Raw genomic sequence first — 24,333 nt, 5'->3', positions numbered from 1 at the left:
GTTGGTCACCTCATCCCCTTCATCTTCACCAAGTGAGTTCTATTCACCAAGTTATCTCAGTCCTTCACCTGTAGACCTGATCTTACTTGTAGATTTTAACTTTATTGATTGTAATTTATAACTGAAACCTACTTCATTTCTCCAGGTGGCTTCAGGATGTATTTGACATCCCCCTGGTGATCCAGCTGACTGATGATGAAAAGTATCTGTGGAAGGATCTAACAATAGAAGACTGCCACCATTTCGCTGTGGAAAATGCCAAGGACATCATCGCGTGTGGTTTTGATGTCAACAAGACTTTCATCTTCTCTGACCTTGACTACATGGGGTAAAATTATTAGCAATGAATGATCCACCTTTCATGTAACTGAGTCAGCATATAATTTCCTATTGCTATCTGAATTGTTTACTTTTTTAATATACTAATTTTGACTTAATTTCCACAGAGCATGTCCTGAATTCTACAGGAATGTGGTTAAGATCCAGAAGCATGTCACATTTAACCAGGTCAAAGGCATCTTTGGCTTCACAGACAGTGACTGCATTGGTAAGACATCTGAAAAGTCTTTAGTGTCAAAAAAATACAACCAATACTTTGGTAAGAGGAAGAAACATTACATTAACTGTTTAATGCTACAACTTTTTGTAACTGATCAAATCATTTTCTTATGATATAATTTGTAAGAAGCTAAATGCTCATAGCTGGTTGCCAGAGCTCAAAGAGCTGTTTTCAAGTACAGATGTTTTCATACATAACAAATCTCACATATATGATTACCTGTAAATGTTTGGTACTTAAAATTAGTTAAAATTTTTTGATGGACAAAATGTTTCAGTATACTGTTGTTTGTGGTTTTACTTCATTATGTCCTGATTCTGAAGTGTGATTGTATTTTGGTATTTTATGGTGTTTATTATTTTTTATCGTCCAGGAAAGATCAGCTTCCCAGCCATCCAGGCAGCTCCGTCCTTCAGTAACTCTTTTCCACAGATCTTTGGAGGCAGGAAGGACATACAGTGTCTGATCCCCTGCGCCATAGACCAGGTCGGGACAGCACTGCATTATTAGATAACAATACTATGTACTGGCATTCATTGGTTAAAATAATGCGTGTATCTGTCCTCTCACTCATGCAGGACCCTTACTTCAGGATGACCCGTGATGTAGCTCCAAGGATTGGCTATCCCAAACCAGCACTGCTGCACTCCACCTTCTTCCCCGCCTTGCAGGGGGCGCAGACCAAGATGAGCGCCAGTGACGCCAACTCCTCCATCTTCCTCACGGACACACCCAAACAGATCAAAAACAAGGTGCTGCTATTACTAGTTATTACAAGTCACTACTTACTAGTCAGATTTGTATTGCCTATGTTTGCTGAATAGCTGATCTGTGTAACTGTTACTTACAGGTCAACAAACATGCATTTTCGGGGGGGAAAGACACAGTAGAAGAGCACAGGAAGTACGGTGGAAACCCAGACGTAGACGTCGCCTTCATGTACTTGACCTTCTTCCTGGAGGACGATGAGCAGCTGGAGAAGATCAGACAGGTGAGGCTGTAAAGAACAAGGGAATCCAATATGATTTTTCAGGCTTAATTTCCTTTGCTAATCACACTCTTTATGTATTTTGTTTTCCCTGATTTGTCTCTTCCCGTGAGCTCTTTATTTTTTTTTTTATCATTCCTCTTTGCTCACTCACCCTCCTTAAATTCTTTTCTGCACCCTCACCCCACCTCTTCTCTCTGCAGGACTATTCAAGTGGAGCTCTGCTAACAGGAGAATTGAAGAAGATTTTGATTGAGACTCTGCAGCCGATGATCACTCAGCATCAAGAGAGACGCAAACAAGTTACAGATGAGACAGTAAAGCAGTTCATGACTCCAAGACCTTTGAATTTTAAGTTGTAGTCTGCTCGAGCTTCTGAGATGTCGGGGGTCATTATGTTGTTAATCTCAATACAAGATCAAGATCAATGCATCTATCTTTTTTCCATCTAAAAGCAATGTAATTTCATTACATATTACATTGTCTCATACAGTTTGCATCAGAACTGGAGAAAAATGTAAAAAAAAAAGTATATATGTTAATTACTAGAGATTATTTGCTTCTCTGTGTCAAAACTAAGCATGGCATTGCCCACGCCTTCACGCTACTTGTTAAATGTACATGTTTTTCTTCATGAAGTGTTTGCAGCACTGCGAAATCGGTTCAGGAGCAAAAGAAGATTCAAGAGGAGTACAGTGCATATTGTGGCAAAATCTGCGCAGTGACCAACAGTAACACAGCTACACATCCACTTTGCAGGATGTTTGTTAAAAGGTCTTATTTTACTTTAGGAAAAAAGCCTTCAGAACAATAATTGTTACTTTGTGATTATCAAAACAGGTGTGTTGTATATGGTGTGAAGAGAGAGGTGTAATATGATAATATGAGATATATTATGATACGTTAATCTCTTCAGAGTTGGAGCACATACCATTAAGTCTTCATCTGGCTTCGTTAAGGAAATTAAAGCAAATGTAATTGTGAGGAGATTTGAATCAGCTTTTTCTCTAAGCATGGTTTAAATCAAGAGGTTTCATTCAACTTATGCCCAGACTAAAAATAAAACTGTACTTCAACAACAAAACTTTGGAAAACATGTTTTATTTAAAAATGTAATCATATCCTATACCTGGAGCTGGTGACTGTAAATGCCATAGCATATGATTTGCATCAATTTCATACTCATCAAAGCATTGAGTGACCCCTCATGTCCTACAGATGGCGGCATTGTCACCTGGTTTCAGTGTTAAGTGTTTCCTAGTGCATGCATGCACATAATATTGTTTTAATATTTCTAGGGTTAAATAGAAAGAGTACCCATTTTTCCCACAATATCACACCCATCAAACATATCAACATAGGCATTCTGTGATATTATTGTCTTGCTGAAGTCTTACTTCACTTTGAACCAGTACTAAAGGTGCCTGAGAACCACTTCACTAACAGATTGTCATTGTCAGTTTCGTACAACTCCACACCTCCAATATTCTTTATAAAAAAAACATTTACTTACTTAATAATTTTGTGTCATACAAAAATAATGTAAATATATTATTCAGCACAACCTTCCAGGAAAATCCTTCATTGCGGCATTATTTGAAGTTTCCTTGTCAGAATTCCCAGGTCCAAATGTGGAAAGTAAAATTCTGGTGTGTTCCCCTTTCATTATGAACATTCAGGTGAGAAAAGCGAGTTCGAGTTAATTTGTTTGTTTGAGCAGGCGCATCACTATCTCATACGAGGAGAGGACTGCCATGTTGACAGGGACGGCTCGCATGCAGTTGAGACTCAGACCCCTGAAGAAGACACCAGGACCCTCAGAGCGGACGCTGTCTGTGATACAGTGCAAAAAGCCTCGGTACCTCCGCTGCCCAATCCAGTCCATCTGGAGACGAGCTTTGATCAGATCCATTGGTGTGCTAACACACCAGCCACACATCCCTGACAGACCTCCTGCCAGAAGCACCACTTTCCACTCTGTACGAAAAGGAAACATTTGTCTGATATGATTCCAATGACATTAATAGTTACTTTACTAAGAACATGACAACTGGCTCCCAATTGTGCTATCCATACTTTCAATACTAATATCAGATCCTGGGTGTTTTAGAGCAGATTTACTCCTATATTTAACAGGTAAGTTGTGTTTGGATTTACCTGGTTCAGTCAGTCCTGGAGGTGTCAGCTGTTCACAGATGATATGATAACTAGTGAGGAAGGTGGCAAAGAAGGGTCCGTCTCTTAGTGCCAGAGCCTGGGCTCCCTTGTAGAGGCCCAGAGCTCCTTCTTCACGGGCGATGGTCAGCAGACAGTGGATGGGGCCATGGTATTTTGGTTTCGGGGCTTCTGCTGTCAATTTCGAAAATGCAACCCTCTGACACTGCAGACGCACCTTCACCATGTCAGCTGGGGACACCAGTAAAACCTGAGCAAAAGAAATGAAGGTATTGAAGTATTTTGAAATTAAAGATCTGGATTCCACCTGAAAGTTTAAACACAGAAAAGTCGGAAAAACAAAGCATTTCAATATTTTTCCAAGATTTAAATAACAAGAATACAAATATTACACCAGACAGGTCTTTGCCTCTTTGCTTTGGTTGTTTGGTGTTATTGGATGGAAACTACCCTCCAGTCATTCAAAGGAGACGCATGTTAAAGTCTCTTCCAGGCTGTAAAGAATTAAATGTATTTGCTTTACATGAGACGTGCTGCAAAACAAATATAAACAGCAATTACATGTGCAAATATTCTTTGTATAGGTGGAAGTCCTTCTAGAAACATCTGAATTGGTCTCAAATGCTTTTAACTATATGAAATCAGTGTGACAGGTTCCAGACAAAGATCAATAAATACACTTTGAAAAAAATATTTACCTGTGCAACTCCTCCAGTCAGACCTGAGAGAAAGAGATCACATGTGGCAGGCCGGGCCTCGGGTGTCCCATGCCGTAATTTACAGAGATACTGCAGGACATTCCTGTAGGTGCCAAACGCCAAAGAGAAGCTGAGGGACACAGCTATGACTGGCATCGTCATGCCCTTGTAGAAACCATACACCTAAGAGAAGACACAGTTAAGCACAGCAGGTTTAAAGAATAATAGGATGATAGTGTTCCAGATGTGCGTTTATATAGACAGGTGGTGGGGTTTCAGGGAGTATTCACAGTGTAGATACACAGAAAGTTTAAACTAGGCCACAATAGTGAAAAATCAGATGTCACTGACAATATTTTACAGTTTGAGACACTCACCCCCTGGTTTTTGTATGTCGACTGGACACAATGCCAAATTCCTCTGTACATGTTTTGGGTTTGAATGTTCACCTACAAAGAGTTCATGAAGGAGAGAAGGATTTCAAGATGTGACTCTTCAAGCAGCAGCAAGGAGAGTATGAGTGGTGTGTGTGTGTGTGTGTGTGTGTGTGTTTCCAACCATACCTTAACAGTGTCAAAAGGGTAGCCAACCATCACACCAAATGCCCCTGCAAACACAAGCATCAGGTCAGATGATAAACACAAAGCCTGAGGAGTACAATGAATGTTCCCCAGGTCCAGTACAAGTCAGCCAGCAACACTAATATTAGGTGTAAACAGTTAAATAAATAAATAATACATATTAATGAAATAAAATAAAATATTCAATTTTTTTTAGCCTAAGTCTAAGTTTTTAAAATATAATCATACCTCCTGCAGATCCAGCAATAAAGTCCATTATTCTTCTGTTGTGCTGCATATGCTAGTAAATAGTTTAGCTTTTTGGTTGCTAGCAACCAACTAAACTGTGTTACTAAAAAGCCCAAATCCCGACATCATGTGCACTCAAGCTCTGTATACAATTTGTTGAGTCTGAAAGTGTCTACAAAATGTTTTTCCTTAACTTAAAACTGAGCAAATGAGCTCTCACAGAACTCCTAGCCGGCTCTATTATGCGTCATGACGTAAACTTAAACGTCAGAACTGGGCGTGTACGTCAATATTGTGTTGTGGAGTTTTCGTGTTCGCATTTATTGGTGTCTCAAACAGACTACTCGATCAGCCTCTGTGTAAATAACAAAATTTTTAAAACAAATATGAACCAATGTCAAAATATTTGATGATCTTGACACTTAATCTCTAGACTTAAAGCCGCTCCCACACCTGTTTGTCTCTCCTTCTCCTCTCTTTCTGCTGCACCTGTTCATAAAGCATATATAGAATAGAGTATATGCATATACGGATATACGGTATATACACTCACTTATTAGTTATTATTTACGCTTAGCTAATATGTGTTCATTACTTGACACAGAACAATATTTTACTTATTTGGTAGGATTTATAGGACTGCTGTATTAGACGGCAACAATTGAGATCTTAAAACCTTATTTTTGACAGGAGTCCACAGCTCAGGATGGGGGAGGGAAGACCTATCATAGTTGACAATGCACTTAAGTGGTACAAATGTTAATCAAATTATGTTGACCCAAATGATCTGGGGTTTTGTTATATACAGTCTATGTGGAGTAAACCTAAGTCTTTTAGGGCTACTGACCTGTTTTCTGCTTTACCCAGGTAGTGATCCATCTTTGAGAGCCAGTATCTTACTATTACCAATGCACTGTAAATTAACACAGGCTAGAGTTAAATCGGTATTTCTCTAAAAGTATCATCAAACGTGATTATAAATCTCAGATATTTGTCCTGCTTTACTGAATTGCATCAGACTGCACATGGCTTCCTGATGTTGTGTCCTAAACTTAGCACAATATACTGCACATGGCCTCCTGAGCACCCTGCTTAAGTAGCCCACTTGGTCAGTCATATATTACACATGCCGATTAGGACCACTGTGATAACAGTGTTGATTTTGACGGTGGGGAAGATCAGCAGTGACCGTTTCAAACTCTCCTCTGCGGCCCTGCCCGATGGGAGCCAATGGGTGTGAGGGGCGGACAGCAGCGACTGGGAGTTGTCTACCTCCAAGTAACCCGATTGGGCTGCCTTAAAAAGGCCAAACACGCTTCTCTCCTCTGCTCTGAGCCCCCGCCTCCTACCGCAGCACAGAAATAGAAAGATTTGGCAGAAAGAGCGCGTCTTGTAGTGAGAGAGTGAGGACACATCAGCAAAATAAATCTGTCACAGTTTGAAGCAAGTTTCAGACTCCGAGTCCCAGTGCTTATCATTAGCCGCAGGAGATCGTTATCTTCCGTTTGCTCAGCATCAGCAACGTCTGAAACCCAAAAGAGGGTACCAGCTCGGCTGAACACCAAGCCGGGGTTTGTAAAATATCAAGTTCAGGCAGATACTGAAAACAAAGTGCTCGCTTAGGGCTTGTGAATTGACCTACAGATTTGTCATCCGCCGAGTTAGCTTGACAAGTTTCAGCCGTTAAGAGTTTTTGAGGGAATGGCATTGGACTTCGCTGCGGGCTGCGTAGGAGGTAAGTAGTTAGCCACGTTAGCAGCCAGGTTAACAAGTTGGAGCTAACGACTACTAGCATTAGCATTAGCAAGCGTTCCTTCTGTATTCTTCCTGCAAGTCAGGCTGTAATGATCTATACCCAGCTGCCACGTCTGAGAAACACTACAAACTAGAATTGCAGGTTAAAGACTCAAGCTCAAATCATTAGCATGATCTTTTTTCAGAGTTATGTATAAAAAACCCGGATGTAATTACAAGTTTGAAGTTACATTCCACACCTGTGGCTCATACACTGGAGTGTTTTTTGTGTGCATTTAGGAAACGGCTAAAACCATGTGAACTAAATTTAAACACGTCCAGTTTACTCAAAATGGAAAATTTCATTTTGGTCTCCAACAGTATTAAAACTATCAGGATATGGCATCATCCTATCTTTACGGTTATTAAATGATAGTTTCTCCCATTCTGCATTGTTAAATACTCTCCATTCCACACGAGGGAGGAACCCTCTAGAGAAAAGGCACACCAAAGGTTAAGTTCATGCTTTCCTGTTTGAATGGAGTTTACAGCTTGCAGCCACTGTCATTAAACCCTTATCCCAAACCCCTTGGGAAGCTTCTCAGCTGTTTTGTCTCTGCCCAAGGCCAGGTCTTCCCAAACTTCAGTACGCCAAGTACCCCAGATAAAGTCCAGAGAGCCCAGTCAAAGAATTGTGTTGTCTGTACCGTTATAGAGTTGAATTTTCATTTTAATTAACTAGGACCTCATTGAAATGAGGACTCTCTGGACTTCAGTGTTGGGACTCTGTGCATTAGTCTGGTAATACATAGGCATATAGCAATGTAGTCTGATTTTGTGCTCACCATAGTCACTGATATATTTCCTAAAAACTACTCTGGATTCACTCCACTACTGCCATACATTGTTTTTCATTCAGTGATTCAAACATGCCAAAGCCTTTCCCAAAGCAAGCTGGTTACTTCCAAGTAAGAACAGGAGGTGTGTGTATAATTTGTAATCATAAACTAGAGATTAGTGCAACAGTGCCATACAACCTTTGAAATAATAATCTGATTTGAAAAACTTTTCAATCATAAAATATATAATTTATATAAAATCTTTCATATTGATACTAATATACTATCCTGTTACAATTGAATATAAAGAGATGATGATTCTAGGTTAATAAGTCCTAATAAGACATGGTCAGAAGTTGCTGCTATATAATGGATTTTTGTCTCCTTGGCATAAGTCAAGGACAGCACACTGTTAAGCTTTCGTCACTGGGTACAGTGCAGTGACCAGCTGATCAGTCTCACGATGGGCGGGCTGTCCACTGTTGCAAGATGAGCTACTTAATCATAAGCCATTTTGCTTCCCGAAAACAAACCATATTCTTGTTGCAGCGTGTAACCGTGATGGCTACATTGTATTTGTACCATATAGCTTTAAATATGTACAACTGTATTGCTCTTAGCAGGACAAGAAGACGGTGACAGTTTGATTCAATTTAAAAATATATATATATATGATTTTAAATTCTGTCTCGTCTTTTTCAGGTGCTGCTGGTGTTTTGGTTGGACATCCATTTGACACTGTGAAGGTGGGTGTCTGTTCCATCCTCTCCACTATTTACTCATGTTAGGCAATGTTCATGATCCAGTAACTGTGCTGTTAAAATGTTGTAAGTCAGACCACTCTGTTGGCAGCCTGAATTTGCATCCAGATAACCCAAAGTTACACTGTCAGCCTACAACAGGAATGGCTAAACTGGGCAAGAGGAAAGGGCCATCTGATTACTATAGGGATAATATTAGGACAAAGATATTTGTAGATCTATTAAATGCATATAATTGTGTTTTAAGTTTTGTAGATCACATTTTCCATTTCTTTACTACTAAACCGAATGAATGAGTCTCCAAAATTCCTATTTAAATGTAAGTATTTGTCAGCAAGCAAGTACTGCATACAGTTTAGAGAAAGAGTAAAACCTTTAATAGATTACTAACTCTGTATTGTTGTCCACAATCAAACAAGTTAGCAATATTGTTCCAGCTCATTGAAGCTACTTGAAAGCCTAGCTTTTTAATCATTAAAGGTGCATTCACTTCCTTATAGATTTCAGTGAACTTATCATTTATCAAGTCACTGTCATGTTGCTGAATAACGGTGGTATTCCCTAATTCAGTACAGTCATCATTTTCAACTAACTGGAAAGTTATGCAAATATAGAAATATTTTATTCACAACTTTTTTCTTTTTTTTTTCACTCACTTGATATAGCATTAAATTGTGTGAATTTGCAGCATCCACTTTAGAGGCACACAGGGATGATGAATAGTTTGGTTGTAGCTCTTGTATACTTTGCTTTAAATGTTGTTTCTCCCTGAGCTGGTGTCTGTTTGGGGGCCGGGGGAGGCTGTCTTTAACAGCAACAGTGTCACTGTGTTGTAGATGAGAGAGAGAAATAAACAACCTCTCCACGGAAATGTGACCTAGTAAGTATGGTCAAGGTCTTTCTTTCTCTCACCCAATGTCCTGTCTTGAGCTATAGAAATATAAAGCACAGAAGACATTTTTTCCTTTAGATACAACTTTATTCCCGGTTAATGTTTTTGTTTCTCCCTCATGTTGCACCCCCTTAAGCATTCCAATATGTGGTTTGTAGTTATTGTGGTCCTCTTTGGCTTTATTACTCTGTCATAGAACCCTAACATGAGACTTCTCATCCACAGGTGCGGCTTCAAGTTCAAAATGTGGACAAACCTCTGTACCGTGGGACATTTCACTGCTTCCAATCCATCATACGCCAGGAGTCGGTAAGCCTGCGCTTGTTGTTGTGAATGCCTCTTAATGTTTTTCCTCTTTATATCAAATGATTCTTGGGTTGCATTTAAAACTGTGTGTAGCTTCTCACCATGTGCTCCCTACTATGCCAATGTGGAGAATTGCCACCGCACTGATTTAAGTGTCCAGTTACAGTCTCAGCCCGGGATCAGACAGCATGCTCCTAACATGGGTTGTTAGGGGTGAAAGGGGGGTTGGGGGGTGCATCTGTTAGTCAGGGTTGGTGAGGACCTTTTTCCTGCGTGGGCTAAATAAAGATTTGGATGTCGTGGCATTTGAGCTAATGGAGTATGCTCAGTCCTTTGACTGAATTTTCTCATGGAAGCATTAGACTATATTCCTCAAACAGGACAATATTAGAATGTTAAGTGGTTTCTCAGCTTAATTTGAATGTTTGATGATAATTTTCGGGGACTAAAAGGGATTAGCAGACTAGAACATTTGACTGTACATGTTTTTGTCTTAGCAGTATCAGTGTGGTTACATCATTTTTCAGCATTCCAACAATGCCTCTGTGATAACCCAAGGGCTTTAACACTTGACATGTTAAATGCTGTTTTATCATAACTTTTGGCATCTCACTTGCTGAGGTTTTCCTCTGTTAGTGTGACTGTAAAACACACACTGCTACAGTTACTCTTACTCTTATTACTGTATTCCTACAGGAACAGAAAAAACAGTTTGGAGAAGCTCACACTATTTGCGTTTGTAGTTGAGAGCATCTGATCATTTAGAGGTCAATTCAGATCTGAAGAAACATGGAAAATATTAACTTAAGACTTTATTAGAGGTGCCATTTGTATCTGAGCCATATATCAAAACAGTTGTGAGCTGATGGTTGCGTGTCACATTACTTGTGAGCAGTAATCACCGGTTTGTGCAAACAAATCCTCAGATCCCAGTAATGTCTTTGTGTCCGTAGGCACTCGGCCTGTACAAAGGCATCGGCTCTCCGATGATGGGGCTGACCTTCATCAATGCCATAGTTTTTGGTGTCCAGGGGAATGCCATGCGCAAGCTTGGCCGCGACACACCGCTCAACCAGTTCCTGGCTGGAGCCTCTGCTGGAGCCATCCAGTGTGTCATCTGCTGCCCAATGGAGCTGGCCAAGACGCGCATGCAGTTGCAGGGCACAGGAGAGAAGAAGTCAAAGAGGAAGATGTATAAGAACTCCCTGGACTGTCTGGTGAGAATCTACAGGAAGGAGGGAATCCGAGGTATCAACCGCGGCATGGTGACCACCCTGCTGCGTGAGACACCTGGTTTTGGTGTGTACTTTCTCACGTATGACATGTTGACACGTTCCCTGGGCTGTGAGCCAGAAGACCCGTACATGATCCCCAAGCTGTTGTTTGCTGGTGGAATGTCGGGCATCGCCTCCTGGATCTCCACCTACCCTGTGGATGTGATTAAGTCGCGTCTGCAGGCAGATGGGGTCGGTGGTGTCAACCAGTATAATGGCATTATGGACTGTGTCAGACAGAGCTTGAAGAAAGAGGGGTGGAGGGTGTTCACACGTGGACTCACATCCACCTTGCTCCGTGCATTTCCAGTGAATGCTACCACATTTGCCACTGTGACTCTATTTTTAATGTACATGCGTGAGGGAGAAGAGTGTAGCATTCAGGACTCTGAGCCACAGTCCGTCCAGCTGCAGCCTCTGCAGCCACAGACACAGCCAACCAGCATGTAAGCCGCTGTGCAGCAGTGAGCATTACTACAGTCATCAGCAAATCTGTCAAGTGTAGATGGACTTTGCAACTTCCTGCAGGTCTCTGATCTGTAGCTTGGTATCCATCCTGGGTAAGCATCTGTCCACTGAGCTTCATCCAAGTGACCACGTAGTATTTAAATAATATATATTTTAAGATAAAATCTGCACTTGTAAATATAGTCTCTTTTTAAACATCCTTGGTTTTATACATGGTATGTTGAGTTTTAAGTAATTTAGTAAACTTGACAGTTACAAGAGTTACGGTTACAGTTCTCCCTAAAATTCGGAGTCATAGAAACACTTTGTCTTTGATGCTGTGTTCATGTCACGATTTACACCTGGAAGTCATTTTAACACTGGTCTCCACTATTACCAACAAGCCTGAACTTGTAGAGTAATCACTCAGTTACGGATTACCAAAAAGGTTTGGGCATGCTGGTGAAAATGAATGCATTTGTACCGTGCCTCTCTGCAAACTCCAATCAATGAAAATAACATGTATTAAATTGAAGTGGTTGACCAATCCATAATACTCTCTCCATTGCGTCCAGGTCAAATCATCCCCTTCCCGTTTACCTCTATGTGAACACAGCATTTCAACATTGTGATGTAATGGTTACAAGTACATATACATGTACATTTATATAGATATGGTTGTATTCATTTTCTGATGTTACAACTGTGTATGTGCTTTCCTATGAAAAGTCATAGGAATTTAATCCAAATTGTGACTGCTGCCTGACGTTTTAATCGAGTATGAGGTTACAACTGTCTTCTTTTTATTTCAGTTCTTTGTCCATCTTTAATATAATACCTTAGATTCTGAAATTTAAAGTGAACATATTACAGGCTCAGATGTTGCCCATTGCAGTAGGACATAAAGTTTAGAAGAAGTCAGAAAGAATAATGATGTGTAATTATTTCTTTAAAATGTTTGATTATTTGACACAATCGTTGTGTAAAAACCAGATCTGATGCAGTTTGTAATGTTGTTTTGGACATTGTGCAGTGTCCAAAGAAAGCACCTTATGGTATAAGAAAATGGTTACATTTTTGGCAATCCCATTTTTTACTTTACACTCAATAGATTTTATATTTTGTATTTACCACTAATGTAAGAATCTGTTACAGTGTTGAGCAAAAGTGATAGCTTATTTAAAAAGTGGGCTTTTTTAAAATCCTAAATGCATTTTTAAACCTTCCTCTTCCTGTCATTAGATGTGAAGCACAATCTTCCATGTTGTCCACAAGGAGGCATTGTCAGACCAGTTGTGTACACGGTAACCTGCACCATAATGGAGGCAGAGCAAGTTAATAGCTCCTGCATATTTTGTCACTTGTAGCTTCTGTTTTTGAGTTTAAGACAGTACAACTGTACTACCTGTTAGCAAAATTATAATGATTAAACATCAGCTCCAGTAGCTACTTAATAGTCAACTAGAAATAAAATCCAGCTTGTGGCTTATAACACCTGATGTGAACTTAGAAAGATTTTATAAATCATTTAATCATTTACTTCCGTCTCTATACATGTTTTAACCTGAAACAACATTATGATGACATTTTCAGACATTTGACCACCAGGCTTGCAAGTGTTATTATAACTGAGAAATACTCCCTTGTCCAAAGCTTCAGCACCAAAGATAGAACCAACATATTTTGAGAAAGGTTCTGTTGTCTTAAAACCTCTAAATCTGAAGTTAAGACTCCCCTGCTTCCCTCTCCATACTAACAGAGGGCACAGACCGTGTCACTCAGAGCAATGTGACCTCTGTACTCTATCCAGTAAATAATTGCACAAGTGAAAACTCTTTACATTTTGCAGGTTTTAAATGTGAACTTGCATGTTAGCTGCAATCAAACATCAACTGGCCTGCAGGTGGCACAGATGTCAAAACTACAGAAGCTTTTACTTTCCCTACACACCTTCATGTCTACATTTGCAGTTGTAAACTGCTCTTTACCAGTGAGTGGGAAAGTTAAGACTGGGACTGTAGGGTCAGAAATGCAGGTATGAAACTGCTTTGGAGTTGTCTTATGACATAAGTGTACATACTGTGTATTTGGTGTTTTATGTTTTCATGTCATCTTTTTAATTATGAAGGTGTGAAATTTATCTGGGCTTTAAATTTACCCTCATTACAATTCTGTATTTCTGTTTCAAGACTTTACTTCTATATTTCGTTTATATATTAGGTTTGTCCGACTTTGTTGGTGGATGATACATGATTGCTGACATCTTTGTGTAAGGGGTGCTTTAATTATCTAATGTTGCCTTTTTGTTCTGTACTTGTCTATGTACAAAATCTTGTACCAAAGTAGCGTGCCCACTCTGTATTTCTTTAAGAGAATGGTGAAATAAAAGCCACTTTCTTTTCTCATATCCTGAAAGACACAGATCTTGATACAGTTTTACTACAATATGTTGAGCATTTGAGTTTTAAAAATTGAAAGCTGATTCTAAGCAATCAGACATACTATAAAAATAATGAACAGAATGAATGGATGAGTTAGACATGTGCTGAGCCACATGTTCCTTTTAAAGATATAAAAGGCTGACCTCTAGTGGTTATACTTGGGAATCACAGGTTTTACCTACATTTTGTGCTCATCCATATTTTTCAATCACAAAAACACTGACAATTATGTAAAAAAAATATCAGTTTATTAAAGAAATTAGAGTACAGTTGTAAACAAAAGTGTCCATTATTGTAGCAAAAACAATAAGTTATTCAAATATTGATTGAGTTCTTATGATCAGTGTTGTCTAATACTGTCTGACAGGATTACTGCCAGTACAAGTCTTAAATGATTTTTAAACAAATACTATGCTTATATAGATAAACCCAATGTATTATATAATAATTATATCAGGTTGAGTTGGGTTCCCCTTCAACTTGTGCAAAAAGGTTGAAGCCATATCCTGAGGCTCTTATCTCATTGAGATACAACATCTGATAGAACAGTTACTGCACATAGCAGAGAAACTGGCATCCTCTGGTCTGATGTGAGACTGAAAATAAAAGAAGGCAAAACAAAGGGCAGGGAAAAGTAAAGATACTTCACTATTAATCTCCACTTTTTTCTTTTTTTTTTACCAGAGATGATTTCAGCTTGTGGAATTCCTAGTCAGCCTCCCCCAGGTTGCTAAATGGTTTTTCCTGCTTTGGATGTGTTCATAAGGAAGGAGTCACAGGAGTAGCGCAGGACGCGGTAGACCTCTTCAGCTCTGGATTGACTCATGCAGCCTCCTTTCTGTATGGCTTCAATGGAGCTGGAGAAGGAAAACACGTAAATGAGAGGAGATGTTATGATGTGTAAACAAGAGGGGAAAGAAGGTATCAGGCTCTTGTCTTTCCATGATATAAACACACACTTCTTTTACCTGTTTATTAGTTGGCTGATTGACCTGAAGTTGTGACTCATGTTGAGAGCATGGACATAGCTGACTGAAGGCAGGCTCAAGTACAGCTGCAGGGCTTGCTGCCTGTGCTGCCCTTTGACCTCCAGCGGCACACTGATGCCCTGACCTTTTCGCTGCTCCAGTCGTGCCAGGTCGGCCAGCAAGCCCGCACTTTCCTCAGCACCATCGCTCCACAGAAAGCGAACTCCAGTGCGCATCAGGCCCGCTAATGTGCCGTCATAGTAACGTGTTCGTTGAAATGGACGTGAGGCCTCACCTGAGATAGTGATGATCGGAAACAAATATGATCTCACAGTTGATCAAATTTGAAATCTGAATTATTTCTTATTCTTTACACCTGAGGGCATTAAGCATTCTCTTTCTCAGTATAGCTGTGTACATCTCTGGAATAGGCTAGTTCATTTAACTTTATTCAAAGCAATAGTTGGACATTTTGGGAAATAGACTTATTTCCTTTCCTGAAGCTAGTTAGCTCCTGAAGCTGGTTAACTTAGCTTAGCACAAAGACTGGAAACGGGGAAAAAGCTAACCTGGCTCTGACTGAAGATGACAAAATCTGCCCACCACACCACCACGCCCTACAGCTCACTGTTTAACATGTTCCGTCTTGTTTATTTTATCCGCACAAAAACCAAAGTGTAAAAATGTGCTGGACTATTTCTTGGACTAGCGTAATGACAGACAGGCCTGGAGCAGACAAGACTCCAGGAAGTCACTGCACACGGCTAAGAAACAGTCCAGCACAACTTCCCATAACACCACAACCTGTCACAACTACATTTGGGTTTTTTGTACAGATAAAACAGACAAGAACTTAAGCTTAGTATAGCCACATGAGAGTGGTTTTAATCTTCTTATCTTACTCTCAGTAAGAAAGCACATCAACTAAACATAAACAATTACAGGAGTAACCAATTATAAACCATGTATAAAAGCCTTAAAATACACAGCAAAATACACAGTGTATATTATATATTAAAAAAAAAAAAAGGCTTATTATTAAGTTACAAAATCAATACACGGACTGACCTGACTTGGTACGGTCCTTCTCCACAATCAGACAAATGCGCTCAAACAGTCCCTGCAGGCTGTTCACTCTTTCGACCAATCGCTTCCGGTTCTGCACTGCGGCCAGATCTGACTGGCTGTGCCTCTCCACTGCCATGCGGTTGCTGACGATGAAGTAGCTGCCGTCAAGTGAGCAGACGTGGACGGTGGCTGCGTGGCGCTGGCGCAGGCTGGTCATCAAGTCCACTCCAGTACTGATGCAGCGACTGTCCACCAGAATACAGACAGACCCGGGTGGAGCTGGGGACTCACTGACCGACACATCTTGACCGATGGACTTCTGGGGTTGAGGCACTGAGGAGGTGGCAGAGGTTGCCTGGACATGGGAAATGAAATGTCAAATGTAGATATTTTTAAGTTTCAAATAAATTGTTTTCAGGAGCAAATTTTAGAGATAAGGTATCCATTTTATAATCAGCACAGTGTGTTTCTATGTACTCCATCTTGCTTTCACACATACTGTATGGCCCTATGAACAGGTGTGTTTATATCTCGTCTTGTTTGCTTTTACCTGTAGTTGAATGTTGGAGGATAACAGCGACTCTGACCTCACAAAGTCTAACTCATCAGAGAGGAGATGTTGATTTTCTAACCTCTGGCGGCACCTGCAGGAGAGCGCAATCAATACCCTAGTAACTGGTAAGTGTTTGTACATGCGTGCAACTATATGATGGTCTCTTTACCTCTCATTTTGCTGTTCTTCAGTCACTGAGCTCCTCTGTGCTTTACTCAACAATGAGACCTTGGATGCTATGGTTGAAGACGAGGAGGAGACGGCTTTCTGCTGCTGCTGCTGAGGTCTGCTGTGCTCCGGCTGTGCCACATTTGGCCGCAAGGGGACAGCAACATCCCCTCCTGTTGGAGGACTTCTCTCTTTATTACCTTCACCTCTCTCCTCATCACTAGAATCATTAATGTGGATGACCCGGGTACGCTTGGTTTTCACCCCCGCTCTCTGCTCTGGTGGAGCTTCAGCCCAGGTCTTAACGCCGGCTCCAGCTTCTGCTCTGACTTTGTGCAGGAAAACACGTCGTCTGGTGGCATACTGCCTCCTACCGTCTACATACGAGTCCTCAGGCATGAGCTCAACGTCTTCAGCCTCTTCCTCGCTGCTCTCCACATCCTCTACCTCACTGCCGACCACAAAGCTGTCCTCTGCATACGTTTCATCCATCTCAGGCACCTGGGAATAAATGTTAGGAACATGGGTTATCTGAGTTTGGACATTGGAAATTTTTATTTGTATTGAGTAAAGAAAAGCTGAGAATAAAATATACAGCATTACCTGGGAAAAGATGTCAACGTGATGGTTTCTGTAAGACATTTTGAACTTGCCCTGGACTGCAGGGCTTCTCACTGACTTTAGGTAAACCCCATGCATCTCTGAGTCTGATGTAAATGAGAACAGACAGGAAGCCCAAGTGTAAATGTCACAGCAGGACTCCTTCAGGTTACTAAAACACTCAAACACTTAGTTCAGTGAATCTGATTTGAATAAACTGCTAAAGATACAGTACAATCGCTTTTCTTGGTGCTGTACCATTCAGTCCCTGGGAGAGGTGCATGTTGTCGACCACAAACCCATCAAGAGACTGGTTCTCTTCCTCTCCATCCTCTTCATCAGATGACACATCTGGCCCCTCTGCATCCTCTGACAGCTCCGCTTCTTGATCCAGGAACTGACGCCCTTTTCGACATACGGCGTGCTGACAAAGGAACGATGGAAAATGTCAAGGTTGACAAATAGTGAAGGCGCAACTGATAACGGATATTTATAGATTTGACATATCCATGGTCAAAAATCTGATCAGAAAAATTTGTTTTGACTGTGTGTTGAAAGAGACCAACAACAGTAAGCTACTTCAAATGAAAGAGACTAGGGCTTAGATTTACACTCATAACGGAGTCAGAAACAAACCAGATATGTCTTTGTATCATTCACTGCATATAAACACGATGACTAAAGGACAAGATTGAGATTCAGATCACAGCACCCTGCAGAGCTATCTGTTGCTGTACAGACCTTGGCTCTTGCCTGTTGGACGTGTTTCCTCTCAGCTCCCTGTGCTCTGGTTCGGCGCGTGAACACACTGTCATTCTGGAAATCATCATCGGAAACAGCTTCGCCCTCTTCATCAGACTGGAGAACGATGAGGAGAGCAAATTAGTCAAATACTGTACGCTGTTAATAGTTTATGGTGCTGCATATTAACTACATAATGAGCACGTGTTTAAATTATTGTAAATAATGCATGGAGTGAAAGTTTAATTCAAATCAAATCAGCTGTGTTGAAATGGTTGAACCGTGTGGCATACTTAAACACTAATGAAGAAAATCTCACAGTATTAAGTGCAGCTGCACGTTTCCTGTTCACAACCACAGGAGAGTCCACGTCGCTGGAGACCTTGGACTAGCAGAGACAAGACATGTCATCTTTTACATGCATACATAGATGTTCTGTCTGGACTCAACAACTCAAGTTAGTCAATGTTTATGATAAGAATAGTTCTTTTCTTTAATCAAGATATGTTTTGCTGAGACAATTGAAGAGCTAAAAATGCTCCATTACTGCTTGCAGGCAGGTTGCCATAACAACTACAGGTACCTTGGTGACGATGGACGGAGGCAGCCTGAGCCGTCTCAGTCCTATATCTCCTGTCTTACGTATATCAAGAAGAGCTGCAATGATTAGTCATTTAACAGACAGAACAAATTAATCTACAGAAATTTTTTAAAATCAAAACAGCAAAAAATTTGCTGGTTTCAGCTCCTCAAATGTGAATTTTTTCTGGTTTTCTATGATAGTAAAGTGAATATCTTTATCTTTATTTTTTAGGACTGTTTGGATAGGGAATTGCAGAAAATGTCTATGTGGTATCGGAAAATCTCACAATTTCACAATTTTCTGACATTCAGTCTGACATTTCTTCTGACAATTTTATGCACAAAATGATTAATCGATGAATTGAAAAAACAAACAGCAGATTAATAAAAAGATAGTCATTAGTTGTAGTCCTAATATCAACAGGCTTTGCTCACCACTTCTGGGGATGACAAAGGGTTGACCTTGTTCTGATGTCTTCTTTTAAGAACCACAACTTCATCTTCACTGTCACTGTTGCACCCCACTGAGAAAGGTGAGACAGAACAATGACAGTAGTTTCAGGATAGATCAGGGAAAAACAAACTGAGCCAATATAAAGAACTTTAAAGTTTAGGAATCACATTTTTTAAGGGGTAAACAAACCTGGATGAGGAGGGGAGTCAGACACAACAACAGGTTCCTGACTTGACTTGTTTTCCACACCGGACCCTCTCTCAGCCTCGACGGGGCGACCCGTCGGTCGTCTCCGTTTCAAGCTGGAGAGTAAAGTCGGTGTGTGAGGCCCGGCTGGACCAGGAATGAGCGTCCTCTTTGCTCCCAGTGACGTGATTGGAGATGGGAGTCCCCCACCTTTAGGCATCAAAGGTGAAGTCAGAAGAGGAGACATTCCTCTCCTCCTTTGTTCTGAAAACATTTGTGCTGTAGACGATTTAGATTCACTGAACTGTGCAGGCGTTCTCTGTCTAGTGAAGGTGTTATTGGGTGTGGAAGAGTTAGAGACGGCTGGCAAAGACAACGGGGAGTCAGTCTGCTTCTTAGGCCGTGGAGAGGTCAACATACATGGGGCAGCCTCGACCTCTGCTTCATCCTCCGAGTCCTCCAGTGAATAGCCGAGGTCAAAATTGACAGAGAAGTAGTCAGGGGAGGTGTCTGCATTTCGTTGCACTGTGGGAGATTTGCAATCAGCTGTAAATACTTCGTCCATCACTGAACTGTCTATTATACGTTTACTGGGTGCTGTTGTGTTTGTATTATGTTTTGTAGTGTTATACATATTTGCATCCTGAGGTGTCAGCTTGGCATGTGTTGTATGTGTTATCAACTTTGTGTGCACTAATTCATCCGTTTGCACTGTGTTTAATCTGTGTGTGCTGTCTGCTGTGTGCGTTGTGCTGCACGGGTGTGTTGGGTGTGTTGGGTGTGTTGGGTGTGTTGGGTCATGCAATTGTGAAGTGTTAGTCATCTTTTTTGTGCTGTTGGAAATGTCTCTGGCACAAGGGGATGTCCTGGGTGTGATGCCGGGAGTGGAGATGTCTGGGATGGACATCTGCAGGAAGGCTTCGTCATCCTCAAACAGATCCATGCTCTTGTCTGTTTTAGAGCTGCACTGAGAGGCCCTGTCGTCTTTTACTCCTCCATCCGTCAAGTCTGGCGTTCCCTCATTCCTCAAATCATCCCAGCTTCCCTTATTGTTTTCAGCATCTTCAACAATCTGTTCCTCCTGGAGGTCTGTCTCCCTGCCCTCTTCCCTGAGATGATGGTCATCGTTTACTTCTTCGTCCCCAAAGACCTCATCCCAGGTGGGGCTGTCGGCCCCTTTACGGACAAGCTGCTGCTCCTGATGAGGGCAATCATTATAGATTTCACTCTCCTCTTCACCCACTGGATGCTGATGTGAGTCTGCCCTTGGGGATGCATTGTCAGCCTCACTTAACACCACTTCATCGTCGTCGTAGTCGTCGTCTACGTCCAAGGTAAAGGTGACCTGAAATGGCTGATGAATCCGCCGAGGAGAGGGAGGAAGTGACGGCGCAGCCATGTCAGCCTCTAAACCTGCAGGTGGTGACGGTGGAGATCGGGACAGGAGCTCCGCCACGTTGGCCAGGATGACCTTCAGACTCTCATCATTCCCTGAGAGGAATTTAGCAGAGGATGGAGGAGGTACTGAATCCCATTTAGGAAGGTAGAACATGGCCTGAAGTTCAACATCTTCATCTTCATCAATTTTTGTAATCAGCTGTGAAATACTGTGCAAATGTATAGGCTCTGTCACTGCACACTCTGAATTTATGACACCCTCGTCAATAATGGCGCAGTCGTCATCCATGTCAGCTTCTGGACGGTCATTTTTTGAAGGAGGAGGACCGATCGCCTCAGGTCTCGGGTGATCTGAGAAGTCTTCATAAAGTGCTTCAGTATCATGTTCAGCTGGAGGTCTTTGTTTTGTCACAGCTAATGTGGAAACTAAACTCGTTCTTTCTGTCTTTTCTCTGTCTGCTTCTTCATCAGGACATTCTAGATCAGACAACGTCGAGTGAGACAGTTTGGGTTTGTTGTTAGTAGTTTTAGTGCAGGTCTTTGCGCTCCTCTGCTTCTTCTGTCTGTTCTTCACGTGGCCGACAGCATCGGCTTCGTTGAGGTAAGGTAGAAGCTCCTGTTCGTAACGGCATTCCCCCTGAACACAAGCACAAGCGCGCACACACACACACACACACACACACACACACACACACACACACACACACACACACACACACAAGAGTTGTGTAAGAAAACATCCCACAGCAGGAGAACCAAGGTCAAAAAGCTGTAATCAGCCTCTGGACTTGCCAACCCGTTTTAGAACACATGTGATTTCCACAGCGGCCAATTCAGCAATCAAACAGTAATATAATCAGGAAGTGCCCTATGAAGAGATGTCACATGGCAACCACACATGGGGCACATACAAACGTCTGATGTAACATTCCCCAAATTAGTTTTGGTAAAACATCGAAGGCGGACGTGGGAAAGTTTAATCACAATTAGATACTGTTCCCCAGGAAAACTATTTTAATGGACTATAAAACAGAGAATCTCCTTCAAAATTAAAAAAAAAAAAAAGTTTCCATCTTTCCATCTCTTTCTCATTGTACCTTTCGCACAAATGCATACACATTGTAATCATCCAACACCTGTCATGGTTACAGACCATGTGACCCAGAAATGATTCATCGAGAGTGGTATCCCGCTTGGTCCGGCAGGGTGCCATCGAACCTGTGAGCGGCAGGAAGAAGGCGCTCCATGAATACACAAAGGAAAGAAAAAGACGCGTCATGTAGAGTGGGAGCCAGGGAAGAGTCGCACGGAGAGCAAAATAACAGTTTTGCCTCGGAAGAGGGCAATAAAACTGAATGAGAAGAGACTTTATGTCACTGTATTAAATAAAGCGTCACACTAAATAGAGTGGGAATGGTTTCAATGGGAACAAATAGCCCCTGGTGTTAGATAACAGGAAACTGCGTAAAAGACCTTAGAGCGAGGAAACTTTAAAAAAAGTATGTTTCTATTTTTATTCTGTTATAAAACTGTGTATTAGTGACGAAAACAGGCACACACTTGCCTTTAGTTCCAGATAGAGTTGGTAAGACCCCGCTGGGTCTTTACCCAAAAAGTCACTAAGGTACAGTAAGCACTGTATAGTAGCACCTGCCCACTATTCGACTGACAGTGAAACTCTTGTCTTTTAATAGACATGCTTTCAAAGCCAACTCAATTTAATCAAATACATAAGTGTCATTAAAACGAAATCATTTTCTGTCTGACGCTGACCTGGTGTCTTGATTATTTGAGCCTCTATATTGAGGGCTCAATAAAAAAGCGATAAATTGTCTTTGATGGGTCCAAAAGCCTTTTAACTGGAACTAAAAGAAGAGAACACGTTACCACCTTTTATTGGTTTTCAATTGATTTCAGAATGCAGTTTAAAATTGTATTAATCACTTATAAGCTGTTAAATATTTCAGACCTACTAAGGCCATACATTCATACAAGGGCGTGCACGCAATTCCTAAATATAGATTTGCTGTATAACCAAAGGTGACTGTGTATTCACGGTTTTTAGTGGAACTGCTAGCTAGGCTCAAAACTACTCAAAAAGGATGCTTGATTCTCTGATTCTCTTTTGTTTTGTTTAGTTTGTTTAATTTTGAATTTACTTTTGATTAATTGTACCACTGAATTAGCATCAGCAGCTTGTTTTGTAATATTGCAACATACAGAAAAGCCGTCCCTGTTTTCTTTATGAAGAATCAACAGGATCTTATTCTTGATCAGCAGGTTTCGACTTTGAGACATGGCGCCAGTAGTACGTCGACATGTGCGTCAACAGCATTTTTTATTGTTCATTCACATCTTTCACACCTAATCAGCACACTATTGTGTTCCTGATGAGTTTGTATGTCATGTAAGAACAGCTTCCGAGTTATTCAGTCAAAATTGGGAGCGAGATTCAGCCTTTATAGAGACTGTAGAACATGTGTAATCTAATCAGCCACTTAACAATAAAACATGTCTTACATTACGCTCTGACGTGACAGGTTTGCCATCTTAAATAACAGTTATAGCCATATTTACTGTGAAAAGCAAATAAAAGAAGAGAACAACTCCTATACATGTATTTCTTCACACCTTGGATTAGTTGAATCCCTTAATTAGACAAACAAACCTGGAGGCAGACATTAACAGCTTGAAGGTGTCACACTCCTGCAGCCACAGCATGAGAGCTGTAATTAACACTTTAACACTCAGCAGTTCCCATAGGGGGCTGAATACTTTTCACAGGCGTGGCTTTCTCCTGAAAAATAGAATCTATTTACGTACTGTACAAATATTATCACTGGAGCTTTGTAATTGCCTGCCACGGCCGAGGGTTTGGTTCATGTCACAACATAATCTGATGGAAAACATAACCACTTAACAGCTGTTATATTTTGAGAGGAGAAAACAAATACATGCTGCTAGCTACTTGTAACTGCACCACTCTGCACACTGGTCCTCAGAGACCACACTGATTCAATAGTCCTCACATTATGGCGGATAAGTACAAGGGGACTAAAAGAATGGATGTTCTTACATTTATTAAGGAAGCAAATCTGTAATCAAGACACAAATAATTTCTGAGTTAGAATATTTTATATTAAGTTTAGATTTTAAATATATCATATATATCAGTTTCTGAGAAAAAAACATTACATTTAATAATGTTTAAAAGTAAAATTGAAATGTCTTTTTAAATTCCATCTTACTGATCCAATCAAAAATAAATTTCCTTATTAATAATTTTAGTAACATTCTGTATTTTTTGTCCATGTAAATTACTTTCATTCATATATAAAAATTGAAAAATAATAAGATTTTTTAAAAATTATAATTATTAGATAAAAAATAACAGGATTTTGTGGTTTTCTCAGCTGATCATAACATAAAACATAAAAACATAGACCTATTTACACCCGCTTACATTTTACTAAACCATATACATTTTTTTTTTACTATTTATTAATACTTCATGAATAATATCCAGTCTGTTTTTGTTTTTCACCATACAAATTATTTGCATACTTACATATAAAATTGAAAGTTTTGGAGTTTAGATAAAAGAATTTAAATTTTTAATTTTCTTAACTGATCATTATTAAAAATATTGATCTGTTTACATATGTGTTTACATTTTACAAATCATACTTATC

General features: G+C 40.5%; 4 protein-coding genes across 4 annotated transcripts in view; 2 read left to right on the top strand and 2 right to left on the bottom strand.

Moving 5' to 3' along the window:
* Positions 1–2,631, top strand: part of wars1 (tryptophanyl-tRNA synthetase 1) — a 4,257-nt gene extending 1,626 nt beyond the window's left edge. Inside the window, exons 4-10 of the mRNA XM_023399517.2 lie at positions 2–32; positions 146–328; positions 447–547; positions 933–1,045; positions 1,138–1,311; positions 1,410–1,550; positions 1,751–2,631. Coding sequence (XP_023255285.2) covers positions 2–32; positions 146–328; positions 447–547; positions 933–1,045; positions 1,138–1,311; positions 1,410–1,550; positions 1,751–1,909 — 902 coding nt within the window. The 3' untranslated portion in view covers positions 1,910–2,631. The remainder of the gene's footprint in view (position 1; positions 33–145; positions 329–446; positions 548–932; positions 1,046–1,137; positions 1,312–1,409; positions 1,551–1,750) is intronic.
* Position 2,632: 1 nt separating this feature from the next.
* slc25a47b (solute carrier family 25 member 47b) lies at positions 2,633–5,017 on the bottom strand. Its single transcript, XM_023399536.2, has 5 exons — positions 4,984–5,017; positions 4,798–4,869; positions 4,421–4,603; positions 3,705–3,972; positions 2,633–3,524 (listed from the first exon to the last, which is right to left on the bottom strand). The coding sequence occupies exons 1-5, from the start codon at positions 5,011–5,013 to the stop codon at positions 3,247–3,249; spliced, it is 831 nt and encodes a 276-aa protein (XP_023255304.2). The 5' UTR covers positions 5,014–5,017; the 3' UTR covers positions 2,633–3,246.
* Positions 5,018–6,571: 1,554 nt separating this feature from the next.
* On the top strand, positions 6,572–13,889 carry slc25a29l (solute carrier family 25 member 29-like). The gene is made up of 4 exons (XM_023399532.2): positions 6,572–6,964; positions 8,505–8,548; positions 9,681–9,764; positions 10,715–13,889. Exons 1-4 carry the CDS (start codon positions 6,931–6,933, stop codon positions 11,483–11,485), a joined length of 933 nt encoding a protein of 310 aa, XP_023255300.1. The 5' UTR covers positions 6,572–6,930; the 3' UTR covers positions 11,486–13,889.
* A 265-nt stretch (positions 13,890–14,154) lies between these two features.
* Positions 14,155–24,333, bottom strand: part of fancm (FA complementation group M) — a 39,491-nt gene continuing 29,312 nt past the window's right edge. Inside the window, exons 14-24 of the mRNA XM_023399531.1 lie at positions 19,247–21,278; positions 19,039–19,127; positions 18,341–18,409; positions 18,022–18,138; positions 17,539–17,704; positions 17,284–17,387; positions 16,682–17,181; positions 16,510–16,603; positions 15,960–16,314; positions 14,892–15,186; positions 14,155–14,780 (exon numbers count right to left, since the gene is read on the bottom strand). Of these exons, the coding sequence (XP_023255299.1) occupies positions 14,654–14,780; positions 14,892–15,186; positions 15,960–16,314; positions 16,510–16,603; positions 16,682–17,181; positions 17,284–17,387; positions 17,539–17,704; positions 18,022–18,138; positions 18,341–18,409; positions 19,039–19,127; positions 19,247–21,278 (3,948 nt within the window). The 3' untranslated portion in view covers positions 14,155–14,653. The remainder of the gene's footprint in view (positions 14,781–14,891; positions 15,187–15,959; positions 16,315–16,509; positions 16,604–16,681; positions 17,182–17,283; positions 17,388–17,538; positions 17,705–18,021; positions 18,139–18,340; positions 18,410–19,038; positions 19,128–19,246; positions 21,279–24,333) is intronic.

The sequence above is a fragment of the Seriola lalandi genome, unplaced genomic scaffold (genome assembly GCF_002814215.2).
Source record: "Seriola lalandi dorsalis isolate HSWRI2012SDOR001 ecotype SW California unplaced genomic scaffold, Sedor1 jcf7180002052042, whole genome shotgun sequence".
Taxonomy (NCBI): Eukaryota; Metazoa; Chordata; class Actinopteri; order Carangiformes; family Carangidae; genus Seriola; species Seriola lalandi.
Note: the sequence above shows the minus strand (reverse complement) of the source record. Positions and strands in the feature narration are given on the sequence as shown.

Excerpts from the sequence above, each read along its gene's own strand:
- slc25a47b (XM_023399536.2), bottom strand. The coding sequence starts at position 5,013 with ATGGTTGGCTACCCTTTTGACACTGTTAAG. Across the intron at positions 4,870-4,983 it reads ACCCTTTTGACACTGTTAAG|GTGAACATTCAAACCCAAAA; the intron begins GTATGGTTGGAA and ends AACTCTTTGTAG. Across the intron at positions 3,973-4,420 it reads TGACTGGAGGAGTTGCACAG|GTTTTACTGGTGTCCCCAGC; the intron begins GTAAATATTTTT and ends TCTTTTGCTCAG.
- slc25a29l (XM_023399532.2), top strand. The coding sequence starts at position 6,931 with ATGGCATTGGACTTCGCTGCGGGCTGCGTAGGAG. Across the intron at positions 6,965-8,504 it reads CGCTGCGGGCTGCGTAGGAG|GTGCTGCTGGTGTTTTGGTT; the intron begins GTAAGTAGTTAG and ends CGTCTTTTTCAG. Across the intron at positions 9,765-10,714 it reads CCATCATACGCCAGGAGTCG|GCACTCGGCCTGTACAAAGG; the intron begins GTAAGCCTGCGC and ends TTGTGTCCGTAG.